This window comes from Camponotus floridanus, unplaced genomic scaffold, assembly GCF_003227725.1.
Source record: "Camponotus floridanus strain SB8 unplaced genomic scaffold, Cflo_v7.5 scaffold55, whole genome shotgun sequence".
Lineage (NCBI taxonomy): Eukaryota > Metazoa > Arthropoda > Insecta > Hymenoptera > Formicidae > Camponotus > Camponotus floridanus.
The window spans coordinates 958,239-974,390 of NW_020229714.1; the positions used below are offsets into that span (position 1 = coordinate 958,239).

Below are 16,152 nucleotides of genomic sequence, written 5' to 3' on the forward strand. Positions count from 1 at the left end.
CACATCTCTAAATATTTCCTGACAAATTTAATCTGTTATTATCATGTAAAGATCGAATGGAGAGAAACCGAGGAGGAGTAATGCGTTGAGTTATCTTACTTCGAAGTTGCAGTTTCAATTCATCTCCTATCCCGACTTCCGTGATCGCGGATCCGTAAATTAACGGCATTTCGGACGCGTCTTCGATCGCCAGCCATTCATAAATCTATCCGCCGTATCGCTCTCGTCCATTAGCATCTCGTCGTGCGTAGAATCGCGGCGAGGACAGCATATCCTGCAGTTTGTCCCGGTATCGCAGTTTGAGTAACACACCGCGCAGAGGCAACCAGTCAGCGTTGGTGGGAAGTATAAAATGTCAATACGTTTACCGGCGGGCCATTGTTGAGCTTGATCTATGTTTATGGGCGTAACGGCATAGGTCGTCGCCGCCGTCGCGTTGCATACAGAGCAACGGAGCGCGTAGAAAGCGCGCGAGAGTATCTCTTTCTGTAATGTTCCGGCCGTAATAATACAAAGGCGGTCCCCGATTCCTGCTCGTGCTCGCGAATATATATGCCGGCACTTTGTGAGAGCGTACGCGAAACAGTTTGACACACGTCGACGTTGTTAGGCGAGTTTCGGTAATTGCTATCTCTGTCTTTCGGCGAGATATTCACGTGCAAAAGAAAATTTAATTAATTCGTCATCATTTGATTGTAGCTGGATAATATGCAGAAAGTACAATTCCGTGAAATTAATGGTTATTAAAAAATTGATATATATTATTTACACGGAAAGAGGATTATCTCTATCTCCCGCAAAGTCATCGATATAACCGAAAAAGTTATTTGCACAAGAAATTATCTCCCTTCGTTCGTGCTGTGTATCCGAGATCCGTGTGCTCGCTATCTTATGCGCACGTGTCTACGAATTGTCTATATGTGTGACTGCGTCGGTGTGCATAACCCGCGCCTGGACCATTGCGATATCGTTTGCGATAATGCATATGCCTCGTGCAAATCTCCCGGTCGAACGATCATCCTCCCCGTTACAGCGATGATTAGTCTCCCTCGACTTTACATATTCACACGCGAAATAACATCACGACAGAAGACGTGTAGTTCGTGAGAATAATATTCTTCTCAATCCACTAAAAAAAATTGCGTGGAGGCAATAAAATCATCTAGTCGTCGAATCGCACATCTCGGGTGGCGTTTAAGTATTTTCTCAGTTCAGATTATTTTCCGTCTTTCACCCTCGACGCTATACGATACGTAGAAGAAAATTGCCGAGCGTAAAAAAAAGAGTTGTAGAGCGAGTCGCTCGTTTGCTTTGTTCGGTATATCGCAGGCAGGTTCGATGAAATTGAGAGAGAAAGAGAGACAGAGAGAGAGAAAGGGAGGAGAAGGGTTTGAGGTGCCAGAGACTCGCCGGGGGAATGAAACCTGATTTAGGACTGCGGTCCAGAAATCTCCCAAGAGACCCTCCGGGCTGACCACCGCGCACTCGCTTCGCTTTCCAGTGTCCCTCCGAGTGCGATCCTCGCCCTCCACTACCACTACCTTCTCTCCACCGGCTCTTCGATGTTCCACGTCCAATGTCCCTGTGTCCCTAGACGCCAACAAGTGCGACTCTTTACCAACATCGCGTCCGAAATGCGTCCGGAATATCAAAAACCACATCAAGTATTGCAGCGAGATACGTTATACGTTAAAAAAATCGTTTAACCACTTTGATCGAGGGAATAACGTAAACAGAAAGATAACGTAAATTAAATGATATTTTTTTATCTGTATAAAGTATCTGATATTTCGTAAATAAATATTGTAACATTGTACTTGTTTTCCTTCTATTTCGCAGAATTAACGAAGAAAAAGTTAGTATAAACTCGATCCAATGTTTCGTTTCATTTAAATCAAGTGTTTTTTTTTCTCCTTCGAGGAAATACTTTATGGGAGTGGCGGAAAAGAGAGCAAATTTTAATAGAGAGACAATTTTTCAGCGAACGAAGAATTTTTATGCTTGATATATTTATTTCATACTTGTTTGAAACTTTCCTCATACAATACCTAGATTCGACTACTTTTATATCGAGTGGATCCTTGCGAAAGCATAGAACGAAGCGCAAACCGGCCGAAGGCAAAGTTTCAGACGAGGGCCACGGGAAAGAAGGGAAATATAGCGAACACGGGGAGGAAAAAGGAGGAAGGAAGGAAGACGCTCCTGGCACAGCCTGGCGTGTAGGTTACTACGTGCCTGTTCGCCGAGGCATCCCGTGACCGTGGTCTGGCTTAAGATTCGGGTCAGGCTATAACCTGTCTCGATTGCAAATATAGGGAAACACTCTTCAGACCCTGCCAAAACCAAAACTCAAGTGGCACTGGGCGCGGAGTGCCACGACGCGACAAAAAACGTGGAAGTTTAATCGACTTTTATCACGGTTTCCTTCCTTGGATCCTGCAATTTTCAGCGCGCGTATAACTCATTGAAAAATCCCTCAACCAGCCAATAACATTTCAAAGCCGAAGATGATAGTTTACCACGCCGTTCAGTCTGATAGAACCGTAACCTTTAAACTTTTCCCAGTTCGCTCGCCAGCTACTCTTCTTTCAAAGCACGAATTTGATGGCTAAAGAGTTATGCAGCGTGAATACTTCACCATTGATATGTCATTAGTAAGTGAGCCATCAGAATTCCAATATCCAAAATCTTATACTTTTATTAACGGAGCATTTCTGCGCGAGTATCGTATATACTTGTTTGTGATATTAGACCATTAGCGATAAATTTCTTTAGCGCTATAAACAATATCCCGACTGGTAAAAAATAGGCGTTTCGCTTAAAAACGCTCAAAGCATGCAATGTTACGGAAAAATAGCACACCCTTTGTCACCGGATATGAATCTTATTGAGCATACTTGGAATATGCTCTCACGGCGGTGCAAGAATGCACCCGCGAAGCGGCGAAAGCTCGCAGCTGCAGTCACTGAAGAATGGGCCGACATACCGCGAGAAGTTCTTCGCCATCTTTTTTCGAGGCTCGCGCCGTCATGTAAAATTGTGGAGGTAGAAAATGTAAAATTCGTGCAAGTCGGCGGATATTAAAACGAGGATAGCCCGCGGAGCATAAATCGTGTCAAGTATCTACGCAATAACTTATACCTTTTCATTTCCATCTCTCGCGCGCCCTTCATAAATAGATATACAACGAGCGATGCAAAGTAGCTGTCCTCGAGAAAAAAATAATATTCAATTGTCTCGTTTTCAATCCAATAATTCGCGATTTAAAATTAATTCTTCCGATACAAAATAAGTAATGTAATAAATATATACGAAATAATTTAGAAAAAGTAATAAATATATACGAAATAATTTAGAAAAAGTTTGCCACAACACTCGAAGTATATATTATTCACGTAATAAACTCATTATCAAATAGTGACACGCAATGTAATTTCGTCCCAATTCAGGAATAATGCTCTCAAATTTGAAAGAGAAACGCTTCAAATATTTTATAAACTTTGGAAATGAAAAAAAGATACGCGCGCGAAGTAACGATATGTTTCGCGCGCATATCGCAGATATAATAAATCATCAATCAAAGTGCAAAAAATACTTTTTCTCAATAATGTTCGATACCTGGTTGATAGAGATAAAGATCCGCGGCGCGCGGCCACACAATCGCCGAGCGCTCCACGCTGCCTGCTTGATTCCGCGTGCTTGCGGATCCCTGGAGTTCTACGAAGAATCGCAAGCCACGAGTGAGCCGCCGTGTCTCGGTCTCGTAGTCACAATCGTGCTCGCGAATCGTCGTCGTCTTCACGAGTCCTCGTCGTCCCCTTCAACGGAGTCGCGATGGAGATTCGTCATCCCTCACCTTCTATTCGCGACATGAACGACTCATTCACAGGAATTCGTGGTCGTCCGACACAAACGATGCCAGTCCTCACAAACAAACACTCACCGAGTACAGTTGACGTTCGCACGGATTACGTCGAGCGTGCCCGGGGGCAGCATAAATACCGCGTACTACTTATGAGCGCGAGGAGAATCCTCCTATTGCCGCGTAATCACCCACGACGAGTCTAAATGCGCGAGGGTGGCGCAACCACGAGCGCCGCCGGTACGCATCCGACGACCACGTGAGCTAAGAGCGATCCGATTCGACTCCACGTGTCTTCGGATGAAGTCGCACTTCGGAGGATCGCTTGGACCGACTGGCGAAAAGCGTCGAATTGATTCGCGTGACACTACAATGGAAAGGCAACCTCGATGTCCTAAGAAACCGCCCGAAGAAACGACACTGGCTCTCGCTTCACGTTCTGAATCCGAAATTGAACAACGTCGCGCCTGATCAGTACTCGTTACGTTTCGACACCAACGCGAGCGATAACGTTAGCAACATCACCATCGATACGCGGGGGGGAGGATCGTCGTTCCGAGAATCTCGTCACCCGCGGCGTCCCCGCAGTGAACGCTCCTCGTGCTAGGTGTTACTCGACTCCGAAACGCTGATACCGCCGGCGAGAGCGTCGACCGCGTGACTACCGACCGTCCTCCGCCTCGTCGTCGTCGTCGTACACATCAAGGAGAGGAAACAGCGTCACTTCGGAAGCGTAGCGGAGCGACGAGCGGACGCGGGAAGGAGAACTCGCGAAAGCTGAATGACGGCGACAACGACGCGTCCTTTCCCCACTGACAAAAATCCGTTTGTAATCCGTCCGGGATTACGGAGCGACGAACGGGGTGAGCGACGACAGGGCGAAGGGAGTAAAGGGGAAAGAGAAGAAGGGGGCACGACGCGCTGCGTGATCCAGCTGATCGTTCGTCGTGCGTCGTGCGAACGGCGATTTAACTCGTGCACTCGATGCCGTCTCCTTTGCCAAAACGTGGAGATGGTGTACACTGCGGTCGCTCTCCGCACACTGAGAATAGCTGACGTCACGAGCCCACCACGCGGAGGTGGTCTTGCGAGCGACCGTTTCGCGCCGGCGCCCGCGGCGCTGCAATCCCTATAGGCACCCACAGTGCCAGTACAACCCTGCGCGCCGGTGTGTTCTCTCTCTCCTCTCCTCTCTCTCCTTCTCCCTCTACCAATTTTGCCTATATATATTCCACCCACCAATACCACACCGGCTCGACTCGTTCCACCTACGAACGGCAGTCGAGTAACGGTTTAACCGTCGACGGAGGAGCTAACACCTAATGGGGTTTTACGTTACGTCACGTTGGGCACAGTCAAAGAGAGCAAACCCGTGCTGCTTCCGCATACTGGATCGATTTCGAGACGGAAAAACGGGAACCCGTGACGAGTAATTGATTGTAACGCATGTACACGTTACAACTCTCAAACTTACCTGATCTAAACATGAGAATCAGATACGTTTAGCGATCTGCAGAGCTAATCTACCTAACAGATACGATGGGAAAAATTATATATTAATAAATTTGTATGCATTATTTACTATAAGCTAGAATTATTTAATAAAAAAATTCTCTCTTGTGAAGAATTACATAGCAATAATATAAACGTTATATTATTTGTAAAGTAACAAGGTTTACTAAATAACATAAAAAAAATAATACACAATTGAGAAATGCAAGAAAATATGCAATATATAATAATATCACAAATGTGCTTCAATCTATATGAATTTATAATTATATCTGATGCGCATAAGTAATAGAAATGAGATGTGCTCAGACATCGAGCCATTATATAAGAACTTGCTATCAAATCTTTATTATATTATTATTAATATATTAATACATTATTAAAATATTTTTAATTAAACAAAAAATAAGAGAAAGAAAAAAAGATATGTTGAATGATGAATAAATAAAATTCATAGATAGAAAAAGAAAACGTTTGAAATTCAATAATATAATAAAAATTATATGTCCAATCACAATTTGATAAAATTATTAAAATAGTTTATATATTAATACTGAATTAATTTGCACACAATTGTGTAATACATTTGTATAATATATTGCACAATAATTTTTGATATGCCCGCTTTAACAATTAGTAATTAACAATTAGTCATTGCAAATGTATTCCATGTCGTGTTGTTATGTCGTGATGTTAATATGACCGCATATATATTACGAATGAAATACGTAATGAAAAGATTTAATAACATATATCACATTGGAACGATAAAGCACGAACTTGGTTAATCAGACGATGCAATATTTTATCCATACTGATTTGAAAACAAAGGGATAAAACCGATTGGCCGTTGGTCTTGCGGCATTATCCATGATCCTCAAGCTGATCCTCCACAAACAGGAAACCCAAGGCACGAAATTCCGAAGAGAAAGCTTGGAAGCCCTATCGGACCGCCGTTATGGGTGGAAAGTTTCGAAGTTTCTTCCTAACTCCGTCAACTCCATAGGAACCGACGGAGAAATCCGAATCCTAGATGAAGGACCGGCAAGGATAACGCTACTCCGAGAATTTGCAAAAGTAGACAGTTTCGAAAGGGAAAGAGAAAAAGAGGGAAAGACAAATCTATTTTCGAACGTCGGGATACGTATCTCTTTTGACATCTATATTTATGGTATAAAGTTGAATTCTCGCTATGTGTTTTTAAACATTTTCGATAAGCGATTTATGACTATACTATAAGGTAATATATATATATGTCAATATAAACGGATTAAATTCGAACGTCGTAAATAACGATCGGTATTATAAGACGCGGCTTAGTCATGGTCGAGCAGCTCGGTTTAAACAGATGTCAGTCAGTATGTAGATTGATGCAGCATGCTGGAAGCAGAAATGTTGAGGGTCTAAAGAAAAGAAAGAAGGAGAGATAGGAAGCTCGCGAGAGAGAACAGCCACCCGTCAATCTCGTTCTCGTTCTATCTCCATCGCTCAATCCCTCTTTCTCCCTCGCTCACGGTCGCCGGTGGCGTTGGGTGGGCTGATGGTAGGAGTTGGATGGAAATCAATAGCCCTGAATAATGAACCCTAAGGCAGCACCCTCTCTCCTCTCCACGGTCTGGAGCAGTCTCTCATGCATCCTCTCGTTCAAGAGCGGGAGGAAGAGACAGAAAAGAGAGAGAAAGAGAGAGAGAGAGAGAATATAAGAGACGAGGGAATGTTGTCTCTCTTTCCCTATCTTCTTCCTCCTTCAATCTCCTTCGCCTCTTCTCACAACCGAGGCCTTACTGTACCCTTCTCTTCTTCGTTGCCCGAACGGAGGTGTTTGTGTCCTCTCCTAGTCCCCAACTTTCCGACGAGACCCCCTCGAACCCAATTCGGATAACCGACGGAAGAGGAGGAGGAGCAGGAGGACACGGAAAATGATTACCCTCCACCTCTTCCTCCCTTCATCTCGTCCTCCCCCCCTACGACGGATCGATGGTCGTCGAGCACCTTAGTTCGTGATTCTCCTGGATTCGGATCAATACCTACTTTAGCATTGCAATAAAATGGTTGGACAGGACGTTATGATAGCCCACACTGTCTCTCTCTCTCTTTCTCTCTCATTCTCTCTTTCTCTTTCTCTCTCTCTTCTCTCCTCTTCTCTTATCGAGTACCTATCGAAAAAGCTATTTTGTCGGCACTAAATTTATATTTGCGATTCGGTTCAACGTGAGATATCGAGATCAACGATGAAACGGGGAATGTAGCGACGAGATAATGTACAGAAGGAAGACAAAACATATACAAAAATCGGAAGATCCGATTTCCTTCAATTGCAGAGAAACAAACGCTTATTGAGAAATAATTGTACTTTAATTTAATATATCGACGTAATTGATCGAGCGTATCTTGAAGCGACGGTTCGTACTACCGGCCTCTGATTTCTTCATTTAGCGCGCTTTCGATACCGACGGTTAGAATAAATAGACCCGTCAATTTACATAGTCGTTAACGGGCATGCCTGGCAAACCCTTATCGGCTCCGTAGTAGCTTCTAAACCTCCCGACCTAGGCAACGCGTTCTACGTTATTCCTACATCCTCCTTTACCATGCGAAACCCCCCGCGCCTCCCCTCGTATAGATATATCTTGAATCCGTTATCCGCGAAACGAAACGCTTATTAAAGATCGATCGAAGACACCCCTGACATCCTTTATCCGCGTTATCGTATTGGATATATAACTTGGAAAGCCAGAAACGTTTGGCGCGCTCGCCACATGCATAATTTATTTACTTGGAAAATCGTAGAGTACGACGCCCATTGTTGTAAAGCGACACGTATTTTCGTCGCAACTTAAATTCGATCAATTCGATTGAATGACAAATATTTATTACAGTTTTGAAATATAAAGAAGGAAGAAAAAATTAAAAAGTAGAAGCTCTTTAAGAGCACGATTTATCGAAGATTGAAATATATCTAGGATAAAAATATATTATAATTATATTTATTATGTATAATTATATATATATTCTTACGTATATATCTATATACGTGTATCCTTTTATGACATACACGAAAATGTGCTCTTTAAATTCCCCTCATTGAAGATTCGGATCAGCGACGAGACGAATGTTATCCTAAGCAATCAAACGGATCATGGTACCAGTCTTCTTTTCCGAGAGAGCCAAAAGAGCTTGGGGCGGATCTAAGGAACTATCCTTCGGTAAAGGCGGGCTGGTAACGACTATGCAAATTTCATTTGGCCCGGCCCAATTCTTCACACACGAAAGATTAAGACATTAGACTACGAGGGGAGGGGGAGAAGGGGGGAAAAGCACGCTCTAAACTGGATAGTGAATATAGATGACGATGAGGAGGTAAAAGAGGAGCCTCGCCACGAGCGAAGGCACACTGACGTTCCTTCTACAGTCTCAATTATCTCATGTCCTGAGCTATAAATCACTCTCGTGTGTGCGAACCTAAAACGACGACGCTAATATTTAACTTGCGCATGAAAATTCGGCCGCTCGCGTGCATCGTACAAAATAATTTCAGTAGATAATGGTTACCGCGTTTAAAGGGTCTAGTCTCGTGCAGGTATAGCTGTTGCTCATGCAGCGGGAGAAGAATATTTGTTAGTTTTGCAAAAAAAAAAAAAAATACGATAACATTGTAATTTTTTAAATACAGTAAACATTATTCGGTGTTTAAAAGAAACGTGTGGTACACACACAGAAAAGTTCAGTACTTTAATTTAGCATTTTAATTTGCATACAACGCTAGTTCACATAACATATAAAAAAATTGCGAAAAAGTTTCATTTTTTAACATTTTAAATTACGGAACATTTTATGTAACTTGTAATTGTATATTTCATTGTATTTGCAGCAGTATGTACAACAACGCTCACAAGTTGTTGAACTTTTGATAGAAAAAGATGAATTTTAACTTTTGAAAAATCACCATATACCGTTTCTATTATTTTTGAATATATACACATTGTCATAGTTTACGTATGCAAATTTTATGCAATGCTGATGTAGCTACCATCTACATCTTTCAATGATTTTTATCTCTTTTTATCCTCAATGTTTAAAGAGATTTGGAAACAAAAGATAAATATCAATTAGTATTATTACTATCACACACACATAGAGAAATGTTCTCCATATTTACTGACTTTTAATATAGCGCGATAGTGTTAGTTTCCACACGCATACACACGAAACAATGATAAAACCCGAAAAATTCCTGTTCCCCGGCGAATGAATCCTGACGATACCGCCCGCAATCACGTTGCGAGGATTTCGCGTTGTTCCGCGGAACAACGAACGGCGAGAAATGCAGCGGCAGGTTATGCCTCCCATCTCGAGATCCTACCTCCCGTTGCTGCCTCGATGGGAATTCCCATTCTTCGCGTTCGACGGTCCGGAATTTTCCGGCGGGCGGCTTCGACGAGCGCTCTGAACTTCTTCCCTTTCCTCCCCCTCCACCCCGTGCCGTGCGAGAGTGTAATTTTAGTTTGATACCAGCGCAATAGCCGTCTGCTCTCCTTTCGATGTAATAACGGAAGACCAGAGAAGGAGAGAGAGAGAGAGAGAGAGAGAAAGAAAGAGAGAAAGAGGGAAAGAGGGGTTGAAAAAAGAAGGAGAAGAGCGAGCGAGAGAGAGAAGGCAGCACTACTTATCCCTTTTCGTATTTTCCTTTACAGCGACTCTCCTTGCTCCCGATCGAGACAAAGCCGCAGGTATTACCTTATTTCCCCAGCGTCTTTCCCCTTCTATCGTGCAAATCCTTCTTACGCGAGTGTTCGCCCGTAACCTATTCTACTATCGCACACTCGGCTTTCTCGCTCTTTCTCCTCGTCTCTCCCGTCTCTCGCCTGATGTTTACGCCGGAACAACCTATTCGCGTATTATATTCTCAATGGATTTCGCATTCTTCATCCCGCGCGCCCACGCGGGGTGAAATCCTTGATATATACAGATAAGAGAGCGAGATGATGATAAAACGGTAGGGCACTAGATTTTTCGTTCTTCTCGATAATATTTAATGCGGAAAAAACACAGAATAAAGATTATTATAAGAATATATACGCGCGAAAATTATCATGCAAAAATTTGAGTGACTTTCAAGATTTTAATCATTCTACGTTAAATTCTTATTTGAAAACATATGACGTAGATCATAATAAAATTCTATTTTGTTCTACTCTAGTGCTTATACTACACGCAATGTCGCGCATTAGTTCCTATAGCGATAAAGATCGTTTGATCACGCAAAGAATATCACGTTGACAGATTTACACGCGACAAACGAGTGTAACATTTCATCATGGACGCTAACATCGTTGTATGATCCCGTCAATTCCCAATGAGCGAGAGTGCGATGCATGCACTCTCGATCGATCCGTCGGACGGGACGGAAAGAGAGACGGATGTAGAGAGCCTGCGGCAAAAAAGTAGGATAACATACGTCCGTGCACGCGACGGGGGAGGCGGACTGACGGACGGACGGACGGACGGACGGACGGACGGATGGACGGACAACCCTCGCGCCAAGAGAATGAGGAAGAGAGAAAGAGAGAGAAAAAGAGAAAGAGAGAAAGAGGGAAGGGAGATTGCGGAAAGGTCGCTGGTGGGGTTGGTTGCCATTGTAATGGCGTGTGCCATGGTCCCCATGTGCCAACCACCCCGGCAGCTGAGCCCTTCCTGGTACTTCTCTACTGTTAAATATGCTGAAACGAGCAAACCATTCGCGAGAGTTAAACTCGTAGTTATCACTCGAATCAATATATACTGTACACACACTTCTCTGTGTGTGTGTGTGTGTGTTTGTGTATGTCGGCAAATCGAACGTGCCTTCTTTAAATCCTCTTCCGTGAACGGGCAAATGCTCGCAATTGAAAGAAAATGCGACCGTTTTGTTCAGCCGTCGTCGAAATTGCCAGTAACGCCGAGATCTTCATTATTGAAGCCAAGATCAAAGTTACAGCTTTTCTCTTTAAAAGCTTCAATAGATCATGAGGAAATCGCCAGTCTTGTAGGCAAAATCTAGCGTCATGATTTCTCCAACGAAATACACGCAATTCGATTAAGAAATCGGAAATAAATCGAATTTACTAGAATATCCGTGATTGTGGCGAAACAACTGAATTATTTCCTTACTCGCCTTCAAAGTTATAATTCAGCCCGTTCATTAGTACTTACAGCAACGCTGGCAGTGGGACAAGAGAGAACAGAGATGGGGCAGGAACGCCTCTCTTATACCGACGAGAGAAGTCACCGAAGTATCGTAACTACCCAGTAATTAAGTACGGATGCCAATGGAGCGAGCATCGGAATAAAGAAGATGCAAAACTAAATTCCCGCCTCCACGAGGAGGTGGAGCGCGAGCGGTTTTTTATTTAATCCGAGTCGTAATTCAATCCGGAGACGAACGTGCCGCGAGAAAAACGAGGCACACGAGGGTAACTATAGACGAGGGGTAGGTCACTATGTCTTCGACAATGGCTCGATACTGTTAAATGAAAATAACACTTCCTTATTGATGCTCGCGTACATTCGAGATGGCACCGAGAGAAACAACAGGAAAGAGGGGAGAGAACGCATATAAATTGATAACTAGGAGGCAGGAGTTGGAATCCGCAACCGGATGAGGCGCGGACGGTAAGAGAGGAAGAGAATGAAGCGAACCGAGGGAAGAGACAGGATGCGCGCGCGCGCGCACACACACACACACAGCTAGGGGAATCAAAATATAATTACACAAAGGTAAGCCGTAACACGGAGACAGAATCGCGGGGAAATAGACGGGTCTCATTAAAATTGGAGAGCTGTTTCGAAACTACGAGACTGCCGTGTCGGTTGCAGCCTCGTCACCGTCGAGCATTACCTTTCCCTAACTCGGGCCCATCTCTCTCCGCGTCTTCCCTTCGCGTCCTCTCCCATCTTCGTGATGTAGCACAGTCCCGTGAAAAGTGGAAACAAAAAGAAACTTTCCGCTTTCGGATGGCTGTTAAGGAAAAACTACGTATCATATAATAATGCTCTACCATTTCTGCAATTCGCCGAGATAATCGCATTTATTGAAAATATCGTAAAATACGCTGTTTGATTCGTACGTTAGAAATCAAACTTCAATTTAGAGAACATGAATAAAGAGATAAAAATACTTCACATATTTATATTTAAAGTATTTCAATATATGTCAAATATATTTGTGAATAAAAAAATAGTATTGCAAATATAGAAGTTTTATATATAGAAGTTTCCTACCTATGCGCTAATAGATTATCCGTTCGATTCATAATTTAATTCGGGGTGAATGTATGATTAGCTTAACAGCTGATCTCTCATGATACAAATAACCTCATGGGTTTTATGATACATATCTCGATAAGCGTGTTGTAACGTTTCAACGGTATATTTCCAAAATTACTGAGACTGCACCGCAGTTGATTCCTATCGGTACAGATTTAAGTCCGACGTGCATGATGTATGTAGACACGGAATTACTTGATTTAGTGGACATGCGTCAATGCGAGCGAATGCATTCGATTCGACGTTGATAAAATCATTCCCCTCGTCCGCCGTTTGTTTCATCGAGTCAGATCGATATAATAGTTCAACGATATGCTTTGAAAAACTCTCTCAAAAGGGGAAAGTAGCAAGAGAGCATAATTGAGAGAAAAGTATTCGAAATTTCTAAAATACATATGCTTATATATATATATATATATATATATATATATATATATATATATAGTATGTATAAACCTGACAATTAATTAGTGTTATTGAAATATTAAAGTAAACGTTTTGATGACGAAGCTATTATGTTTTCAAATCAATACATAATTATAAATTGTTTTAATATTTATAAGTTATAATTACAAAATTAAAATAATAATCCTCAGACTTAATTATCCAACTTCTGTCTGTTTTAAGAGTTTCTGTCTTAAAGTCTCTCTGCTTTCAGATATATATATATATATAAGCACCATACAAATAACTAGATTCACATAACAAAAGTATGCATAATAGCTTGATGAAAGTTTATGAAAAAAAAAAAAATATATATATATATATATATACATATTGTTTAGAATATAGAATTTTCCTACGTATTTTCGCGGTTGTAACAATGGAAAATCGTTGAGTTGTGGACGCTGTGAGCCGCGCAACTCGGCAAAGTTGGAAGGGAGGATAATTCGAAAGATTAACGAGCTATTTCCAGGCAAAAACTCGAACGACCATTCGTCAACCATAAATTCCGCGTGCTTACAAAAATAAAAATGCGTTTCACCCTTCCCCCTATGGTGCACCGGGATTGTGTGCAGCTTATCGGCCGGATATTTATTGTAAAATACCTACGTTTCGCCCTTCCCCCGTCTCCGACGTCATACCCGGCTACGGTCAGGCGAGCGGATTGCGGCCATTTTTCCTGCAAATTAAATAAACGGAGACCGCCGAAGGGTAACGTCGGCGCTTCGTAGAGCCCGGTAAAGTCCGTTATTTTCAGAGCCGGCGAATTTCTAACCGCGCGGATTTTCTGCGACAGCCGCGCGCTTTCTATCTTTCCCTCTCTCTCTTCCTCTCTATCTCTTTCGCAGCCAAGCTAAGCTTTATACGGCTACGTGGACAACTAGCGCGTTTGAAATTTTCGCCACCATATCGCGCGCGTCCTCCATTATTGATAAGTATCGAATAACATGACTTCTCCATTACAAAATCGGCTCCGGAATAACGAAGCGACCGCCGAGACCGAATTTCCGCGCGGTATCGCATGGCGCTCGGCTCTTTCCGACTGATGCACAATTCATGAAGACGATCCAACCGGTCTCGGAGCGTTGTCTCATTTTTCCAAATACCCCTCGAAAATCCCAACCATACCCTTAGCACCGCGCGACGACGGCAAAGCTTTTCTCTCTGGCTTCTGCTCTTTTTCGCGTATCATTCTCCCTCGTCTCGCCTATCACCTCCCCTCGTCGTACCTCTCTACCTCTAGCATCAAGGTATCGCGTAACGCGTTCCTGTCGTAATTCGAGCACCGAGGATCGAATGATGGCGTTGGATAGCCCGTCGTCGAAGAGAGGCTGTGACTGGTAATCGGGCACGTCGGTGTTAAAGTCCCCGTTTCCGGGGCAAGTTTCCGCCGCGGAAGCAGCCCGAAACGCGTCCACGAGCGCTGTCTCATTGTATCAGGTTCGTCGACGTCTGGCTGGTGCATCACGCCGGAGGATGGGGACGGCAGAAGAGGATACGGGGAGAGGAAACGGCGCGCAGTAGGGTGTTGCACCGGGTAGGTGGAAGGAGAGGAGTTGGCTTACGGTCGGCCAACAAAGGCCGTCGATCGTCGACGTCGGCTCATCCTCTCGGCGATCGACGTGAATGCCCGCGAAATTTATTGTTTCGCCGTGGCTTAGCACGCTCTCGCACCCACACGATCCCTTCCCTGACTTCTCTTCCCTCATTTCACTGCACATCCCTTCATCCTTCCCCCCCCTCTCTCTCTCTCTCTTCTCCGCGCGACCCTGACCGCGGTCCCCCGGACGCCATATACTACGTCGCGGGGGATAAAAGAATAAATCCTGATTAATCTCCCGGTCGCGCTTCGAAAGCCGCCGAGGGTGTGCTCGTACGCGTGCGCGCGCGTGCTCTCGCTTCATCGTTACCGCCGGAATTACGCTTCACTCGACGCAACGAGTTCTACGTGTCCTTGCGCGGCTGAAAAATTAATGAGCGCCCGGCCGCTTGGATTTAGTGGCCGGCGACTGCGGTATTTCGTAAAAATAATTTCGTAACGTCGGCGCGCGACGTCGTGCCACCGCTAAATGACATTTCGCAGAAACGCGGACGTTATGTAATAGTTTTCCTCTCTAACGTTTGTACGAGAAGCGGATTAAAAAAATTTTAATACGCTGCCAACGTGGAATTTTATATTTCTGATATTTCTCTGAAAAGGTCACTTTTAATTTTTATCGCGTAGCTTCAGTATTCCAAGACGGACGCTTTATAAATTCTCAAAAGAAGCGTAATCTCTTTTCCAACTGGGTTTTTTAACGAATTTCTAGAATTCTAGAATGTTTCATATTTTCCGTCTTACCCTTGTGTAGTCCCGTGTACTTATCCTTGAGAACGGTGAATTCGTAAATCTTGCCAAATTCCTCAAACATTGGACGAAGGGCGTCCTCTTCGAGATGACGCGGTATCTGTCCGACAAAGAGCTTGATAGCGCCTTCACCGTTGCTGGATGATGGCGACGTCGAGACGGGTATCAGCATTTCTTAGCTCAAATAAGCTGAGGTTTCACGGAGCTAAGTTTCACGGTCACTTTCTTCACCGAAATTTGCCTTTCAACGCACACCACCCTTGTCACTTTTTTCCTTTCACCTTTAAAGATGGCCACCGGTCACCACGTGGCCTCGAGCGAACGATGCAACTCGCTGATTACTTATCGCCATGCACATAAAGCACGACTGGGATGGAGTCAGTGAGTACTTGACATATGAAGGAAGTAAAAAAGGGAAAGATCGTCCTCACGGAGGTACTTGTTAACTCTTCTAGGAAGAAGATTGTCGTGAAACGGAAGTGTAATTCGTCGAAAACGGCGGTCACGCTGAACAGTTAACGGGTGGTTGGTAAGAATGGTCTGGTTTTAATCAGAAGCTCGATAAAAAATACACGATAGCGTAATCTTCGTAGGAACAGAAAATGGAGCGAGGCGCGTTAGTGAAGAACAGCAAGACAACGAAGAAGCGAGATAGGACGACCGTACAAAGAGGATAAAAAGC

The 16,152-nt window shown here is 43.7% G+C and overlaps 1 protein-coding gene across 4 annotated transcripts in view; it reads right to left on the reverse strand.

The window, feature by feature from the left end:
• LOC105253826 (CUGBP Elav-like family member 4) overlaps positions 1-15,657 on the reverse strand; it is a 534,430-nt gene extending 518,773 nt beyond the window's left edge. For 2 of the 4 annotated variants that reach the window (XM_025412718.1, XM_025412719.1), the window contains exon 1: positions 15,465-15,657. In XM_025412718.1, coding sequence (XP_025268503.1) covers positions 15,465-15,642 — 178 coding nt within the window. In that variant the 5' untranslated portion in view covers positions 15,643-15,657. Of the gene's footprint in view, positions 1-3,618; positions 4,894-15,464 lie in introns of those variants that run through there. The other 2 variants (XM_025412721.1, XM_011262131.1) reach the window with 1 other exon arrangement.
• Between the last annotated feature and the right edge of the window lie 495 nt (positions 15,658-16,152).